The 15,248-nt window shown below is 39.7% G+C and overlaps 1 protein-coding gene and 1 long non-coding RNA gene across 2 annotated transcripts; both read right to left on the bottom strand.

The window, feature by feature from the left end:
• Positions 1-2,100: 2,100 nt before the first annotated feature.
• On the bottom strand, positions 2,101-3,323 carry LOC134082308 (uncharacterized). The gene is made up of 4 exons (XM_062537956.1): positions 3,319-3,323; positions 3,175-3,274; positions 3,025-3,069; positions 2,101-2,780 (listed from the first exon to the last, which is right to left on the bottom strand). The coding sequence occupies exons 1-4, from the start codon at positions 3,321-3,323 to the stop codon at positions 2,580-2,582; spliced, it is 351 nt and encodes a 116-aa protein (XP_062393940.1). The 3' UTR covers positions 2,101-2,579.
• A 130-nt stretch (positions 3,324-3,453) lies between these two features.
• LOC134082596 (uncharacterized) lies at positions 3,454-8,637 on the bottom strand. The gene is made up of 3 exons (XR_009939638.1): positions 8,589-8,637; positions 8,401-8,457; positions 3,454-3,581 (listed from the first exon to the last, which is right to left on the bottom strand). It is a non-coding gene; the product is annotated as an uncharacterized LOC134082596 (long non-coding RNA).
• Positions 8,638-15,248: the final 6,611 nt, after the last annotated feature.

The raw sequence follows: 15,248 nt of genomic DNA, 5'->3' as shown, positions 1-15,248 counted from the left end.
GTGTGTGTCTTAACCAGCAACCCTTCGCTCAATAGTACCATCTGCAGGCCGATGGGTGTACATACAGTCACAAAATGTACACATAAATTAATGTATTTGATATCCCCCCATGGATGAAATTCAACAAAACTTGGAATACTCCCAGATGATGTCAGGTTAATCCTACACATTACATTTGGTGCAGTTCATTACATTTCATCTGAAAGTAGGGGCGATTAATTGCATTAATTTGCCCCTATTGCAGTGAAAGTGTCTAAACACAGACAACTCAGACATGACATACAACGTACTGTACATTTATACCAGTGTTTCCACAGTGAGGACACAGTGATGGCACTGTATTGCACTAATCCTAGGATTTTCCAGCAGCATGACAATGTTGTTTTGGGAGACGTTCAGATGACAAATGAATTTGTAGATCAGACTCCTCAATAATGCCTTGTTGAAGGTGCTGCTGACCCCTGCGTTACAGAACAGGTCACTTGCACTGGAGTATCCTCATACAGTCATGATAAGCTTCTGTATGTTTGCCTTTTAAAACATAGTCCATAGGGGAGCAGTAGCTATTCAAAGGAATGCATGTTTTAAATAGTCTCATTTTTACGTGCTTGTGGATTTTTTTTTACCAACATGTTAGTTTGGACATAATAAATAACTCTGCCTGTATCATCATCATCTGATAACTGATCTGTGGTGACCCAGATGTTTTACACTAATACACTCATCAATTGCCTTGATAAATAGAAGTCTGGAGAACAAGGATTTTTATCCCCTTTTTCCTACATATCAAGACAGCACTCGTTTTTAGCAATATACAGCACATCATATTTAACCCCATATTCAGAATAGCTCCTGAAAGCCAGCACTGCTTGGAGAGAGAACAGCCAGATCATCAGTGGGCCTACACTAATTGAGTTTTATCATACAGCCAGTTTTGCAGCCTGTCAGTGGATACTTCATCAATGTACAAGTAGACGGGTGCTGGTGAGAATGACCAATGATCAAGACATGTTAAGAAATGTTAGAGATAGCATATATATATATATATATATATACTCACTGTGGTCATTAAGGATATGGTATACTATTGCAAAGAGTAGGGGGTTCCCTGGTGTCCTAGTTAAATTCCCAACCTGGAGTATTCAATCTGGCCCCCTAATCATCCCCCAGTGTAATTGTCTCATTCACGCACTCATTCTCCACCTCAAGCTGGTGTGTGGTGAGCGTTCCGGAGCACAATGGCTGCCAAGCATCACCCAGGTGGGTGCTATATACAGTACATTAGTGAGGTTCACCCTTCCACTATGGAGGGCTTTGAGTGCTGTGAAAAGCACTATATCAATATAATGTGCAGTGCTGCTGTTTTGCCTTTTCCTTACAATCAAGTCGCCCCTTTTGAATGTTTTTGAACTATGAATCATTATGATGATGACCTCGACATTTGTATGGGAAATCTTTGTAGTCAGCAACTGTGTAGCTGGGTTTCCAACCAGTGTAAGTTTTTACCAGGAAATCCTGTGTTCTCAGAAAGGATACAAAGAGGATACACATTGATACCTATATTCCAGACTGAGTCAGGTAGGATCTTAAAAAATAAAAAATAAAATAAAAAAACGTTACGATCACCTGCATTTCATTGTCTGCATTTGTACTCTGCACAATAAACTGTAATCTAATCTAATCTGATCTATCACATGGGCCTAGCTCTCTTGTAATACCACTTTGCACCATGTGTGGTGCTGCCGCTGCATGAAATAAAATACAAGTCAGTGGAAGAGCGCACTTGGCTGTTTTCAGGAAAACTGCATTTGAACATACTGTGATTCTAGCTCCTTTTTAGAGAACATCCCATGAGCATTGGTACTTTGCACACTACTGTAAATGATCACACATTGAGCTATTCCCACACAGATTTTCAAGTTTATACTAGCTACCCCATACATACACAAAAAAATACACAAAAAAACCACAGTCACACCTTGTTTAATCCTTAATAATTTCATGTTTGCATGTTTTGACATAATTATTTTCCAAATACTGAATGATACCACATGAGTGCACAAGACGACTACAATAACACAATCAATATCACTCCCCTTCCTTTTTTCTGAACCTTATATCAAATCTATAGGCATACAGAACAAACTTTTGATGGTCAAGTCATACTGAGATCTTGTTTGGTCTCTCTCTCAACTCTCAAACACCCAAGATAATCTGTAATTAGCTATAGGCCTAACATTAATTTATCTCAGCAAAGTCTAAGAAATCTAAGACACATAATCTTTTCAAAGTAAATTATTAACAATTGCATATTTAATAGAAATAGACATTTCACAGAGACTTCCATACATATCATTCTTCTTACTTATCCTTAGAGAACACGGGATGCAGTCACTTGGAGTATACACTAGTTAGCTATAATGTGTAAATTGAATATTCGATAGTAAATATACAGAAATGGCTTTACATGCAGACTTACACTTAAAGAATATGATGAAGACACAAATGCAATCTGCATGGTTATAATTATTGCCACAAATTTCATTCTTTCAGTAGCGGTGCATTCTGGGGGCAGATTTTTAGGTCTGCCAAAGTTCAGTGCTGTTATAAGCAGGAGGCACCACACTGCTGTTATAAGCAGGAGGCATCACACTGCTGTTATAAGCAGGAGGCATCACACTGCTGTTATAAGCAGGAGGCATCACACTGCTGTTATAAGCAGGAGGCACTTCACTGCTGTTATAAGCAGGAGGCATCACACTGCTTTGGAAGGATGGCATCTGGAAAAGCAACACATGACAAGTTGGCTGAGGAGTCTATATGCAACTGTTTATCATAAGGGCCAATCATAATGATATTTCCATTTCAATGTTCAGGACTGAGAGGTGTTCAGAGGAGGTAGGGTATGACACCTGCTGCAAAATTACATACAAAACATGTAGAGGTAGATTCACTGTAGAATTTACTAACTGCACAGCAAAAGTGCTACTATAGGCTATGAAGATGTATCTCAGTTAGACTTACCCCAGTGTGGAAGGGGGGAGCAGAGGGTGTCACCTGGTACATCACCTGCAACAAAACACGAAACATGTAAAAAAGTACAATCAATGTTCAGTATACTAACTGGACAGAAGAAGTATTACTGGACTATGAAGACTTATCGCATATACTCACCTGAGCATTAGTCGTAGTGGAGCAGGTGGCTTTGCAGGCAAATGCAGATACACAGATGGATACAATGAACTCCAGCACTGACAACAGTAGCATCACTCCACTAATCACCTTTGACCAGCTCTATTGTAGGGAGAAATATCACACATCATGACTGTAAGACAGATCAAGGTTATTTCCAGGGACAGTAGAATGTTGTGTACAATTTATAATTGTGTACCTACCATGGAATAGCTGGAAGAGTTGGAATAGCCGTAATAGCTGGAATAGCTGGAATAGCTGGAATAACTGGAAAAGCTGGAATAGCTGGAATCGCCATACCGTATTATGCCTAAATCATTGCTATGCATAAATATGGCAATCCCTGCAGTTACTGTGCTGATGATGTTCATCCCCAGGGATGCTTTCACCTAAAATATAAAAAAGCAAAATCACATCACAATAAAATTATTACTCACATGCAGTATGTGCTGATTATGCAGGCCTACTCGTGCAGTATACTAACCCATACTGATCATGCAGGCCTACTCGTGCAGTATGTACTTACCCATACTGAATAATATGCAGGCCTACTCACATGCAGTATACTTACCCATACTTAATAATATGCAGGCCTACTCACATGCAGTATGTACTTACCCATACTGAATAATATGCAGGCCTACTCACATGCAGTATGTACTTACCCATACTGAATAATATGCAGGCCTACTCACATGCAGTATGTACTTACCTATACTGAATAATATGCAGACCTACTCACATGCAGTATGTACAGTACTGATTATGCAGGCCTACTCACATGCAAACGACATGCAACTTATAACAACACATACAAATCAACAAAACATGTGCAAGTAGACAAAACACAAACAGCTTAAAAAAAACATCTCATCTTCATTTGACAACCCGTGCACATCATTTAGAAAACGTGCTGCAAATTCAGACAACACATGCAATTCAGAAACGTCCTACAAAACTCATAACACATGCAATTTAGAAGCACAACACAACGGAAGTGTTTCAAGGGGGACACTTAAAAGTGATGAACACCTAACACCTTTAAAACTAGATGTACAGCACACATTCTATTACCCCCACTACACACACTCAAAAGCGAAAACTCACAGACAGAGAAGCACACATACACAAAAGCAAGCGCACACATGTACACACTCATTTACATGCACAAACGTTGCAGCAGGGGATGGAGTAGGAGATGGAAACAAATTGACAAGCATGATTCATTTTTGCAGAGAGAATGTGCAGGACTGAGTGGTGGTCATATTTTGTACCGCTTTGCAGTACATCTAGTTCCCACATCAAGTGACATGAATGATGATGTTTTAACTGAATTTCTTTTAAAAAATCGTTTTCCCCATGCATCGTAGGCTCTGGTCTAGCAGTGCCATTTCTGATGACATCACACACAGAATCTTCACTGTGAACATGACAAACATGGAGATGTTTGTATGTTTTGTTGCCCTTCACTGCCAACATGGAGATGCTGGTGTATTTTAAATCCAAAACAAAGCAACACCAACCAAAGAACTGCACAAAAATAAACATCACTGAAGGTAACAGCACAAGCAATATTTCTAAATGACCATTTCTTCACTGCAAACTTTAAAAAGCTCTACAAAAAGGCTGCCCTCACCCCATATCAAAGGTATAGGCCTATTATTGGACGTGACAGTAGCTTACTTCAAGCAATATATTGGAATGTAGCCAATTAAAGAGTCACTGCATCCTAAAATATGTTTTTTGAGCTGTTGATTGATTGAAAATACTCATAAGTGGTGAACTGTACTACTACCAGGGTTAATATTGACAAAAATCGTGTTTCTCGACAAAAGTAACATTTCGTCTGATTTTGTATTGGAGATATTGCTCTCCGCGCATACTACAGGTTGAAACACGCCATGGCATGTTGGTCCAAAATGCTATTGGGATGCTGACGAAGTCCTGTACTTCTCGTCCAACACTACGTCACCGGGTCGTTACAAATTAGGAATGAAACGGCCCAACACCTGCTGCCCTGATTAGCCTACCTGTGATAAGCCATAGCCTACCTGTGATAAGCCATGTCTGCAGCACTCACGAAATCGAAATCACCATGGTTGATTGGTTGCAGCAGTGCTGCACTCCCTCTCCAAATTTCAGAACGTCTTGCCCATTTTGAAAGCCTTTTTCAGAAATGTGAAGTGGGTGGAGTTATGGGGTGAAGTGACTCTTTAAAGTGAAACTTCACCCCATAACTCCACCCACTTCACATTTCTGAAAAAGGCTCTCAAAATGGGCAGGACGTTCTGAAATTTGGAAGGAAGTGCAGCCCTATTGCAGCCAGTCAACCATGGTGATTTCGTGTCAATCTGGGAATGAGTGCTGCCAGAGCCCATTTATGGAGAGTCGGTCCACTCGCTATTAACTCCATTGTACCTGCATTGTACCTGCAGTTCCTGTTGCAGTTCCACTAGGGGCGATCACGAGCAAGTGATCAAACAATGGGGGTCTATGGGGCTAGACGGCTAAATTGGTCTGTTTCACCTGATTGTCAATAAAAAATCGAAGATTGGATTTTAGTTTCTGCAAGCTCAATATGGGTTATAGGTCGAAAGCTGAATGAACAATTACTTATGGCCCTTTGATTTCTCACAGGCTTGGTCGTTGTTGCCCATAACACACTAGCACCCTGCTAATGAATGACGTCATTGACATGTTCGAAAGGCTTTTTAGAGCAATTAAGGGACTTAAAAAATCTAATACTCAGCCGTGTGTATTTTCCTTGACCCCCCTTTCACATGCAACATTCCGATTTCTACACAAAAAATGATATCCAGAGAAAAGTGAATTTTAGGAGAAACTCCATTCACCTCCATTCATTCTCCACTTGCCCGCGATCGCCCTCTAGTTGCAGTACCGTGCGGAAGTATTTAGAGAGTGGTCGTTCTCCCCTTACTAGACATTATCTGGTGCTGCAGACATGGCTAATCACAGGTAGGCTAATCAGGGCAGCAGGTGTTGATGTGTTGGGGCGTTTCATTCCTAATTTGTAACGACCCGGTGACGTAGACTCGCCAGAGAAGTGCAGGACTACGTCAGCATTCCAATAGCATTTAGGACCAAAATGCCATGGCATGTTTCAACCTGTAGAGGACGCAGAGAGCTATATCTCCAATACAAAATCATACGAAATGTTACTTTCCTCGGGAAACTCGATTTTTTGTCAATATTGACCCTGGTAATAGTGTAGTTCACCACTTATGAGTAATTTCAATCAATCAACAGGTCAAAAAACATATTTTAGGGTGAAGTTACACTTTAATACATCCTTCATATTGAGTAATTACACAGATGTATTAATTAAGCATTTCAATGAAATTTTCAGGAAAGGTCTGAAATGACCCAAGGAAGACACCATTACATTTTGGGTCTGAATGCAGTATTCTTTTTAATTAAAGGATTCTTTATCAACATTGTGCGATGTGGCTGTTATTTCTCTCCCCATAAACTTGAACGGAGGCTGTGATGTCATAATGGCCTAGGCCATCTGCGCTCGTTAAGCCCCCAGAGTAGTTCCCAACGGTCTCAGCTTCTAAGCATACAATCTGGCTCTCCCTGAACTACACATCCTGTTGAAGTGTTTCCTGTGTGTCAAAAAAAAAGTAACAGCCATATCTCATGCTTTGCGCATTATATCTCTAGAACGGCTTGACGCACATGCTTCAAATACATGCTTGATACGAGTGTTTGTATGGACTCAAAGATGAAGTGAGTTGATATCGGAGGTCAAAGGTCAAGATCAAACCCAATGTGCTAGGTCCATGGGTGTTTCTCAAAGTCAAGAGCTCGTCCTTGATAGAATGCTTTCTTTCAAGTCGAGTGCTAGAGAGACAAGGCTACACACCTTCCCAGTACCCTCTCCAGCCGTCAAGATCACATGCAATGGAACAGCCTAGCGAGTGTGGAAGTGCACGTCAATTGTGCACGGTTCCGGCTGCGCGCTTAATTAGAACCGTGGAAATTGTGCTGCTTTTACAGGAGTTCCGACAACTGCGGCTGCACTTTCCTCTAAATAAACTTTTTGGAGTGGCCTACAGTATTTCCACATTCAACTTGGTCTTCACATATCACAATCCGTAGTTTATAATTATGTTAGTGTCAATGGAAAGTTATACCGGTAATTGGCAACAGCAACTGTAATGTTAAACTTCTAGCCTACAAAGTTCGTATTGGGCGAAGTTCTGATATAAATTAATAACAAGTCTATCACAACTTGTTCATGCACATTGACATATACATTTATGATGAATATGCACAATAACTTGATATAAATGCCTGAGCAAATAGACGATGGCATTAACAAAACACTTGATAAATTTGGGCAGCCGTGGTGTACTGGTTAGCGCATCGGGCTCGTAACCAGAGGGTTGCCGGTTCGATCCCCGACCAGTCCACCACGGCTGAAGTGCCCTTGAGCAAGGCACCTAACCCCTCACTGCTCCCCGAGCGCCGCTGGTTGGGCAGGCAGCTCACTGCTCTGGGTTGTGTGATTCACCTCACTGTGTGTTCACTGTGTGCTGTGTGTTCACTAATTCGGTTAAATGCAGAGAACTGAATTTCCCTCACGGGATCAAAAAAGTATATATTCTATTCTATTCTATTCTAAATCATATTTAGCCTACGTTAACACACACTGCTTCTTTGCATCTACTTTCCATCTCCCTCTCTCTCTTTTTTTTAAAACCGCACCGTCAGAAAATTTCTAATTGTTCATACGCAAAGGATTGTGGGTTATTTCTTCACTCCGAGGATCCATCGATGCATCCTCCAAAATTCTCCGAAATTCTCAGAACGAAGGACTCAGTACTTGCTAGAATTTGAAAGCATCCTTGACTTTGGAACAGTGCTTGACGAGATTTGATGACGTAACGTCCTTGAAAAAGTGGCTTGGAAGGAGCAATCCTTGACTTTGAGAAGCACCCCATATGTGTTTGTGTTATTACCTCCGCCAAGGAGGTTATGTTTTCATCAGGAACCGGTGTCTGTCTGTCTGTTTGTTTGTCTGTTTGTTAGCAAGATAACTCAAAAAGTAATGGATGGATTTCGCTGACATTTTCAGGGAAGGTCAGAAATGACCCAAGGAAGAAACGATTCAATTTTGGGATTCCGGAGGCGTTAGAGTTCTGCGCTCTCTGAGTGATTTTCTAGTTATCATTATTTACTTACCAAACAGGGACTGAGCTTCTTTTTGGCACTAACCGTGAGAGAACCAGCAGTGATGTACTGAAAGACAGAGAACATGAAAAATCTGTCATACTAACAAAGAATGTTATGAATGGCCTTTACGTAGACTAAATAAGTTAATTTAGTGTATACATTTTAAAGGAAAAATAATGATCTATGAAAAAACTCACGATGATGACTCCCGAGACCATGATACCAGTGGATGCATGAAATGTAGTGATGATACCAAACAAGAATACAATCAAACCAGTAATTATTTGAACCACCTGTGGAAAATAAAGCAAAGAACATACTGTATGTTAACTTGTCATTGTTGCACAGACGTTAATTTCAAAAGTACAAAATTCTTTATTGTTTGTGGGTGATTATCAGGGATTAAATCTGTAATCTATAATGCGTAGTGTCATCTGAATTTGCAGCATGTCTTTTAAATGTGCATATGTTGTCAAATTGATGAAGATGTTTTCTTAGGTTGCTCTCATCCTCTCTTTGAATCTTTCAGGAAAAACATGTTTTGGATGTTAGGAGGCAGAGCTCAGCTCCGGTGGACTCCAACACAATTTCACCCCTGATTATTTAGTAGTCTAGTTTTTAGAAGCAATCCTAAACTCACCCCCATGGCAGTTGGTGCACCGAATTTTCCGAGCAAAGAGGGTGGAGTTGAAACAACTCGGTTCTGGGGTGAAGTGGCCTTTTGGGCACCTCGTTGTGGGAACCCATGAGTGACCGCCACAAAGCCATTAGTTGAAGGGACAGAGTAGGCCATGGATCCTGTTGAAGTAACACACATCACACATGAACACACAACCCCCCTTAGCTGTTCTAAGATCAGTGTAGACTAGGGACTCAAGTTGAGCCAGATCACATTCCTGAACTTATGTGGCAGAAAACAGATGTATGAACTTATGTGATATTGATTGACTTATCTCTGAACGGAAAATTGGAACATTGCTTAAATACCTGCCCTACTAACACCAAACGTGTAGAGAACGTTAGATTTGGTTCTCTAAAGGTTAGGTTAGAACCAAACCAAGAACTAACGTTAAGTGAACGTTCCCTCTATGCAGAAACCTAACATTCCCTTTATGCAGAAACCTAACAAAGCCTAACATTCCCCTAACGTTTTGGGAATCACAGAACGACAACATTCTCCTGTGGTTGCACTGTACCTCCACACAAATGTTGTTTTTGGTTGTTCTGTGTGAATGCTTTACGTTTTTGTAGTGCTATAAAAGGTTTGCAGTCTTGATTTAGGTTCACTCAAAGATGATTGGCCTTATACAACTCAGATGAACAGCAAAAGAAAATAGGCTGATATCAATTTTGCTAAAGACGATACTTTTGTGTTTGTAATCGTAAATCGATCAGTTTTGTAATCGTAATAATAACGATTTTTGTAATTAAATGCAAGTGCCACTTCATTAAGTGGCGTAAAAGTCCGACCGTAGGCTACACCCCGACGACAATAATCTTATACGGGGATATCAAGCAGAGTTTAATTGTTTAGCACACGTACAAGAGTCGAGCAAGGATAGAGCGCTACTTTAGTCTTCAGATACATGTGATGGGAGCCTACAGTAGGCTTATTGCTGATCTGATAGGCCATGTAGCCTACAAATTTTAGTGCACTTGGCCGAATCAGGCCTGAACCAACTACTTTAACTGTATTAATAACTCAGGGTACGAAATACGATATATAACCAGAGAAATGTTAGAATAGATCCATGGCATTTGTTTAGGGTTGCTTAGCAGAAGTGACTTTGCTTATAATTTGTTAAGCAAAAACTTTGCAGAAGAATTAAGAATAGGCTACTGCCTAGTAAAATGTTGTGACTTTATAAAGTTTATGGTTTAAATGTAAAATATAACCAAGACATTCTCTGATAACTTTCACTGTATTTCATGAGGTTTGCTTCCCAGCATGCATTGCAAGTCACTAGCCTCGTTTGCTTCCCAGAATGCATTGCAAAACTTTGTCTTGTAATAGCCCATTTAAATATCACTTTTGAATTTTGGTTGGGACATTGCTTAGCCTTTAGTTTACTAGGGAAAAAAGACACCATAGACGTGCAATGTATTAAACCTAATGCCATCCCCAGCTAGTGTAAAGAGAATGATTCTGTGTAAATTTAATTGTCGTTATCCAATATGAAGATAAGGATCGGCAACAATATGATGCAATTACTAATATAATTGGTTAATGGTTAATTTTCTCCCACAGTTCCATATCGTGAGTAGGCCTACAATATTAACCTTGAACTGAAGTGAAATGTCCAGATCATTACAGATAAATGTCACAACAATTATTTGCTTTAGGTAAGGCCTACGTCTAACTATTCTCAAGGGAAGGGAACGTTAAGGAACATTGAGGGAACTAAACATGTAACCAACTGCTAACGTTGAGAAAACATAACGACAACTTCCCTGCCAAATCAAGTGACAACCAAAACCTAACCAAAAGTAACTTGCAGGGAACGTTAGGCTACTGGAACCAAAGGCTTTCGCAACTAGAACGTTATGGGAACCAAAAATGGCTAGTAGGGTGCCATCTCCTCTAACATTATGATAATTTTCTGCCCACAATAATCTAATGTGTAAAGAGGTGTAGTTCTATAGACCTAATGAAATGTCTATTTTAGGATTGTTGCACTTGTTTGTCTGTAGGCTAGTTGTTAATAATACCAACTATCCAACAAATAGCTACTCATATTTTTAAGCACAAACACAGATACAAAATGTCAAGTGGTATATCCCAATCGTGAATTTACCTACATTTTGATTTCAAAGAGAAAACTAGCCCGCTCGCTTGATCCAAAATAGAACGTCCTTTTTAAATTCACATAAGCAACGTATTTTCACTTATGTCCTTACACAGTAGGCCTATGCGAACCAATTAAAGGCTCTCAAGTAGCCTATAGTCTAAAAAATATACCACAGACTTACTTTTGACGAAATTGGAAACAACAGTGGCGGTCCGTTAAGGTTCGTTGTTCAGAACACACTGAAGATTGAAGTGAAGTGGTTACTTCTGTGGGGTTTAACCGCTTTAGAAGGTATTCGGTGAACTGCTCATCTAAAAGGCAAACGCCTTTGTAATTTTCTGCCCAGTGCCCACACGTTGGTGCGCTCTGTGCGCTCCGAACGCACGGTGCACCAACATGCTAATTTTTACATCCTATGTGCTTGTGGATTTTTTTTACCAACATGTTAGTTTGGACATAATAAATAACTCTGCCTTTATCATCATCATTTTTTCATTTGATTTGATTTATTTGACCAACTCAGATTTAAAATAAAAGTACATGATACAGATCATAGACCGCACCATCTCTTTCAAAAAGAAAGTCAGGATTACACAAATGGCTTATTTCCATTGTGGTCCCACAAAAAAGCAAGAGAGACAGATGGCAACAGACCCCCCCCCCCCCCCCCCCCCCAACAAAATAAATAATAACAATAAATAGGTTAAATAAGAAGAAAAATACAGACATATACTTACAAATAGCAGACAAATACTGTCAATGGCCGGGTTTCCCAAACACGTTAAGAAGCTCTTAAGTGCTAAGAACTTCTTAGGAGCGTTGTAAGAATGTTCTAAGAAAGCTCCTAAGAAGTTCTTAGCACTTAAGAGCTTCTTAACGTGTTTGGGAAACCCGGCCAATAGCAGGTCCTGATTTATCCCTCAACCATTTTCTTATTGTACATTTAAAACTCTCCAGATTTCTTATTGACTTAATATGACTTGGCAATCTATTCCACAGACTAGAAGCTACGTACACACAAAAAAGAAGTTTTCCCTATGTTACTTTTTACTCTAGGAAGGGCAAAGTCTGTGGACCTGCCCCTAGTGGAGTAGTGATGCACATCTCTCACTCTGTTAAAATAGTTAATTAAATATCTAGGGACATCTCCAAAGACAATCCTATGGACCACACTCAGCTCAATCTGAGACTCTATATAGGCTATATGATCTACCTTTAGCCATCCAACATATCTAAAGTGTGGGGAGTCCAGATGTGTTCTTGGATGTAGATTCAATATAATTATTATCATTTTATTCGGAGATGTTTGCAGCCTATGCTTGAAGTACTTAGTAAGCCCATTATACAGGCTAAAATTAAAATTAAATTGAAATTAGTCAAAGTGGGGCTGAATTATGGCTCCTGCAAGAGTCACCTAGGCTTTTGTATCAAGAAACTTAGCAATTCTTGCCAAAAAACATGTTCTTTGATTTACTTTAGAAATGACCTTTTGAGCTAGATCACCTCCAAACAACTATCCAAAACACAACCAATATAGCCTAGCTGACAACTGGTAGCTGATAACTGATCTGTAGTGACCCAGATATTTTTGTTTTACACTAATGCACTCATCAATTGCCTTGATAGATAGAAGTCTGGAGAACAAGGATTTTTATCCCCTTTTTCCTACATATCAAGACAGCACATATAGCCTACAGCACATCATATTTAACCCCATATTCAGAATAGCTCCTGAAAGCCAGCAATGCTTGGAGAGAGAACAGCCAGATCATCAGTAGGCTAATTGAGTTTTATCATACAGCCAGTTTTGCAGCCTGTCGATTGGTTGAATACTTCATCAATGTACAAGTACGGGTGCTGGTGAGAATGACCAATGATCGAGAAGATCAGACATGTTAAGAAATGTTAGAAATAGCCTATATTATAAATTTTGAATATACACACATGTAAACAAAAGATGATGACAGTCAGTAGTCAGGTGCTGATCACTTTATCTATCTTTTTTTTTTTTTGTAAATGCGGCAACTTTACGACTGTGGAGCAATCGGTACCTCTGGTTAACCCGGCCTGTAGAGCAGTATTTTTGTTTACCAGTAGAGGCCGATGTGTAGTCACTTTCTAATCATTATGCCGTGAAGTCAACACCCATGGAGGAACATTGCAAGCCCTTCATTCTAGTGCAGTCCTCACAGTGTGGTCCAGAGCGAACTCAGAGGGAAGCGCAAAATTCATCAGCAGCAGGGAGATATGGCAAAAGTACCCACTTTTTATACTCAAGATTACTACAGATATTTGTACTATGACGAGACTAAAAGTATAGATTCAACTTCTCCACTGAAGTGAAAGCAACAAAGTCTGAAATATACTCAAGGTGTAAAAATCTTCTTGATAAAGCTCACTGCAATACCAACTTAACCTCACAGTAAAAGGGGCACAACACCTACATTCTGATATAATGATCTAAATGGAAAACAAATGGAGAAGGTGTGTTGTGTGGCTATTAAGAGTGTGTTTTTTTTAACTGTAGCGTCTATAACATTTTTTAGTGTCATGTGTAGTATAGCATTTATGCACATGTTCTAAAGAATTTGAGTTGTAACAGTGCAGGAGAGAAGAGATAATGATCAAATGTCAGCTCAAATGCGCTGATATACAGTTTGTGCCTTTTGTGCACAACAGCCAATTTTATATCGTCTCAGGAAGGTTCTCAGGAGTTTTGCACCAAATATATGCTCATACCAATGGAGGGAAGAGTAAGAGGAGCAGTAATGGTTCCTCAGCGCTGACTGAAGTGGTAGGCCTACATTTCCTGTAACAATGTCATTCAAGAAAGTGTATTTTATTTTGGTCTGTGATTGCAAAGTTAACATTCTCACTGTTGTCAATTGTAGGCTCTATAAGTATTTGCATCAAGCTGTCTTCCAGGTTCAAGCATAGCCTATGCACTTTACTGTACTGTATCTCTTTTGGAACTGGGGGATATAACAAATACCTTTGTCCTGTGGAGCACATGACATGGTAATAGAGGCATAAAGGAGGGAGTTGAGATGAGTAATGATGCCAAGATTTTAGATTTTAGCAACTGTGAGACAACCAGACAAGGATCAACTCATTGACTACAAGACGTTTGTCAGGGCATGCTATTCTGGAATTTAGCTTACGGTCCATCAGTTTAGCTGATACCTACTGTACATAAAGCCACTATCAACATTGTGTGAGGGAACCCTGATATACAGTGCCCTTCACATGAATTGCCATCCCTGGTAAAGATGACTAAAATGTATAAAATCATCTTTACTTTAACCTAACTTTGCAATGAAAACGAAAAGCAACTTACAGTATTAACTCTTACCCTCCTTGATACTTACATTATATTCCCATAATCAATCAATGTTTTTTTTTCTATGTATGAAGTGCAAATTGCATTACAAAGTGCAATTTGTACTATAATTTTTTGCATTACAAAACAAGGCAACGATAAAGTGACTATAATGTCCACACAGCCCACCCAGATTTGAACAGGTGCTTTTGCCCACCTCAGACCATGCAGCAACCAGCAAGCACATCACAATAATTACTTCTGATGATGGCAAGATTGTAATAGTACATGGTGAATGAAAAGGAGAATGAAATTAACATAGTTCTCGTTCTCTAGTGGTTAAACTGTGGCATGTGTACCAATGTAAGGCCAGCCTTTTGCATTCCTGAAGCAGATAAGGCCGAATGCCTTTTGTTGTCAATCTACATCTGTGTGAGCTAGCTGTGTGCCATTGCCATTGCTTTTGTCTGAGCAGGCTAGCTGGCACCCTACAAGTAACCCCCAGCGTCTCCTCTCCTTCCTCCATACAGTGGAGACCTGATGGTCACCTATGAATTCTTTGTACATATCTTGTGAATAACACATTCATGTTTGGTCTTGAATGAATACTTTTAATGTGGGCAACAGTCTGATCATGATTTCATTACAATCAAATGTATCTATCTGTGCATACTTGTAGACGAAACACTATATAGTCTACTTGACCTCACACCTGTATTGTCACACCAAAGGACCAATAAACTGTGGGG

The sequence above is a fragment of the Sardina pilchardus genome, chromosome 6, assembly GCF_963854185.1.
Source record: "Sardina pilchardus chromosome 6, fSarPil1.1, whole genome shotgun sequence".
Classification (NCBI taxonomy): domain Eukaryota; kingdom Metazoa; phylum Chordata; class Actinopteri; order Clupeiformes; family Clupeidae; genus Sardina; species Sardina pilchardus.
The sequence above is the reverse complement of the archived record's forward strand: the minus strand, read 5'-3'. Positions and strand labels throughout refer to the sequence as shown.

Bases quoted from the DNA above. Each gene is read 5' to 3' on its own strand.
- LOC134082308 (XM_062537956.1), bottom strand. The intron at 3,070-3,174 runs GTGAGTATATGC...GTTTTGTTGCAG, and splicing joins CCACTACGACTAATGCTCAG to GTGATGTACCAGGTGACACC. The intron at 2,781-3,024 runs GTAAGTCTAACT...TTGCTTTTCCAG, and splicing joins CTCCCCCCTTCCACACTGGG to ATGCCATCCTTCCAAAGCAG.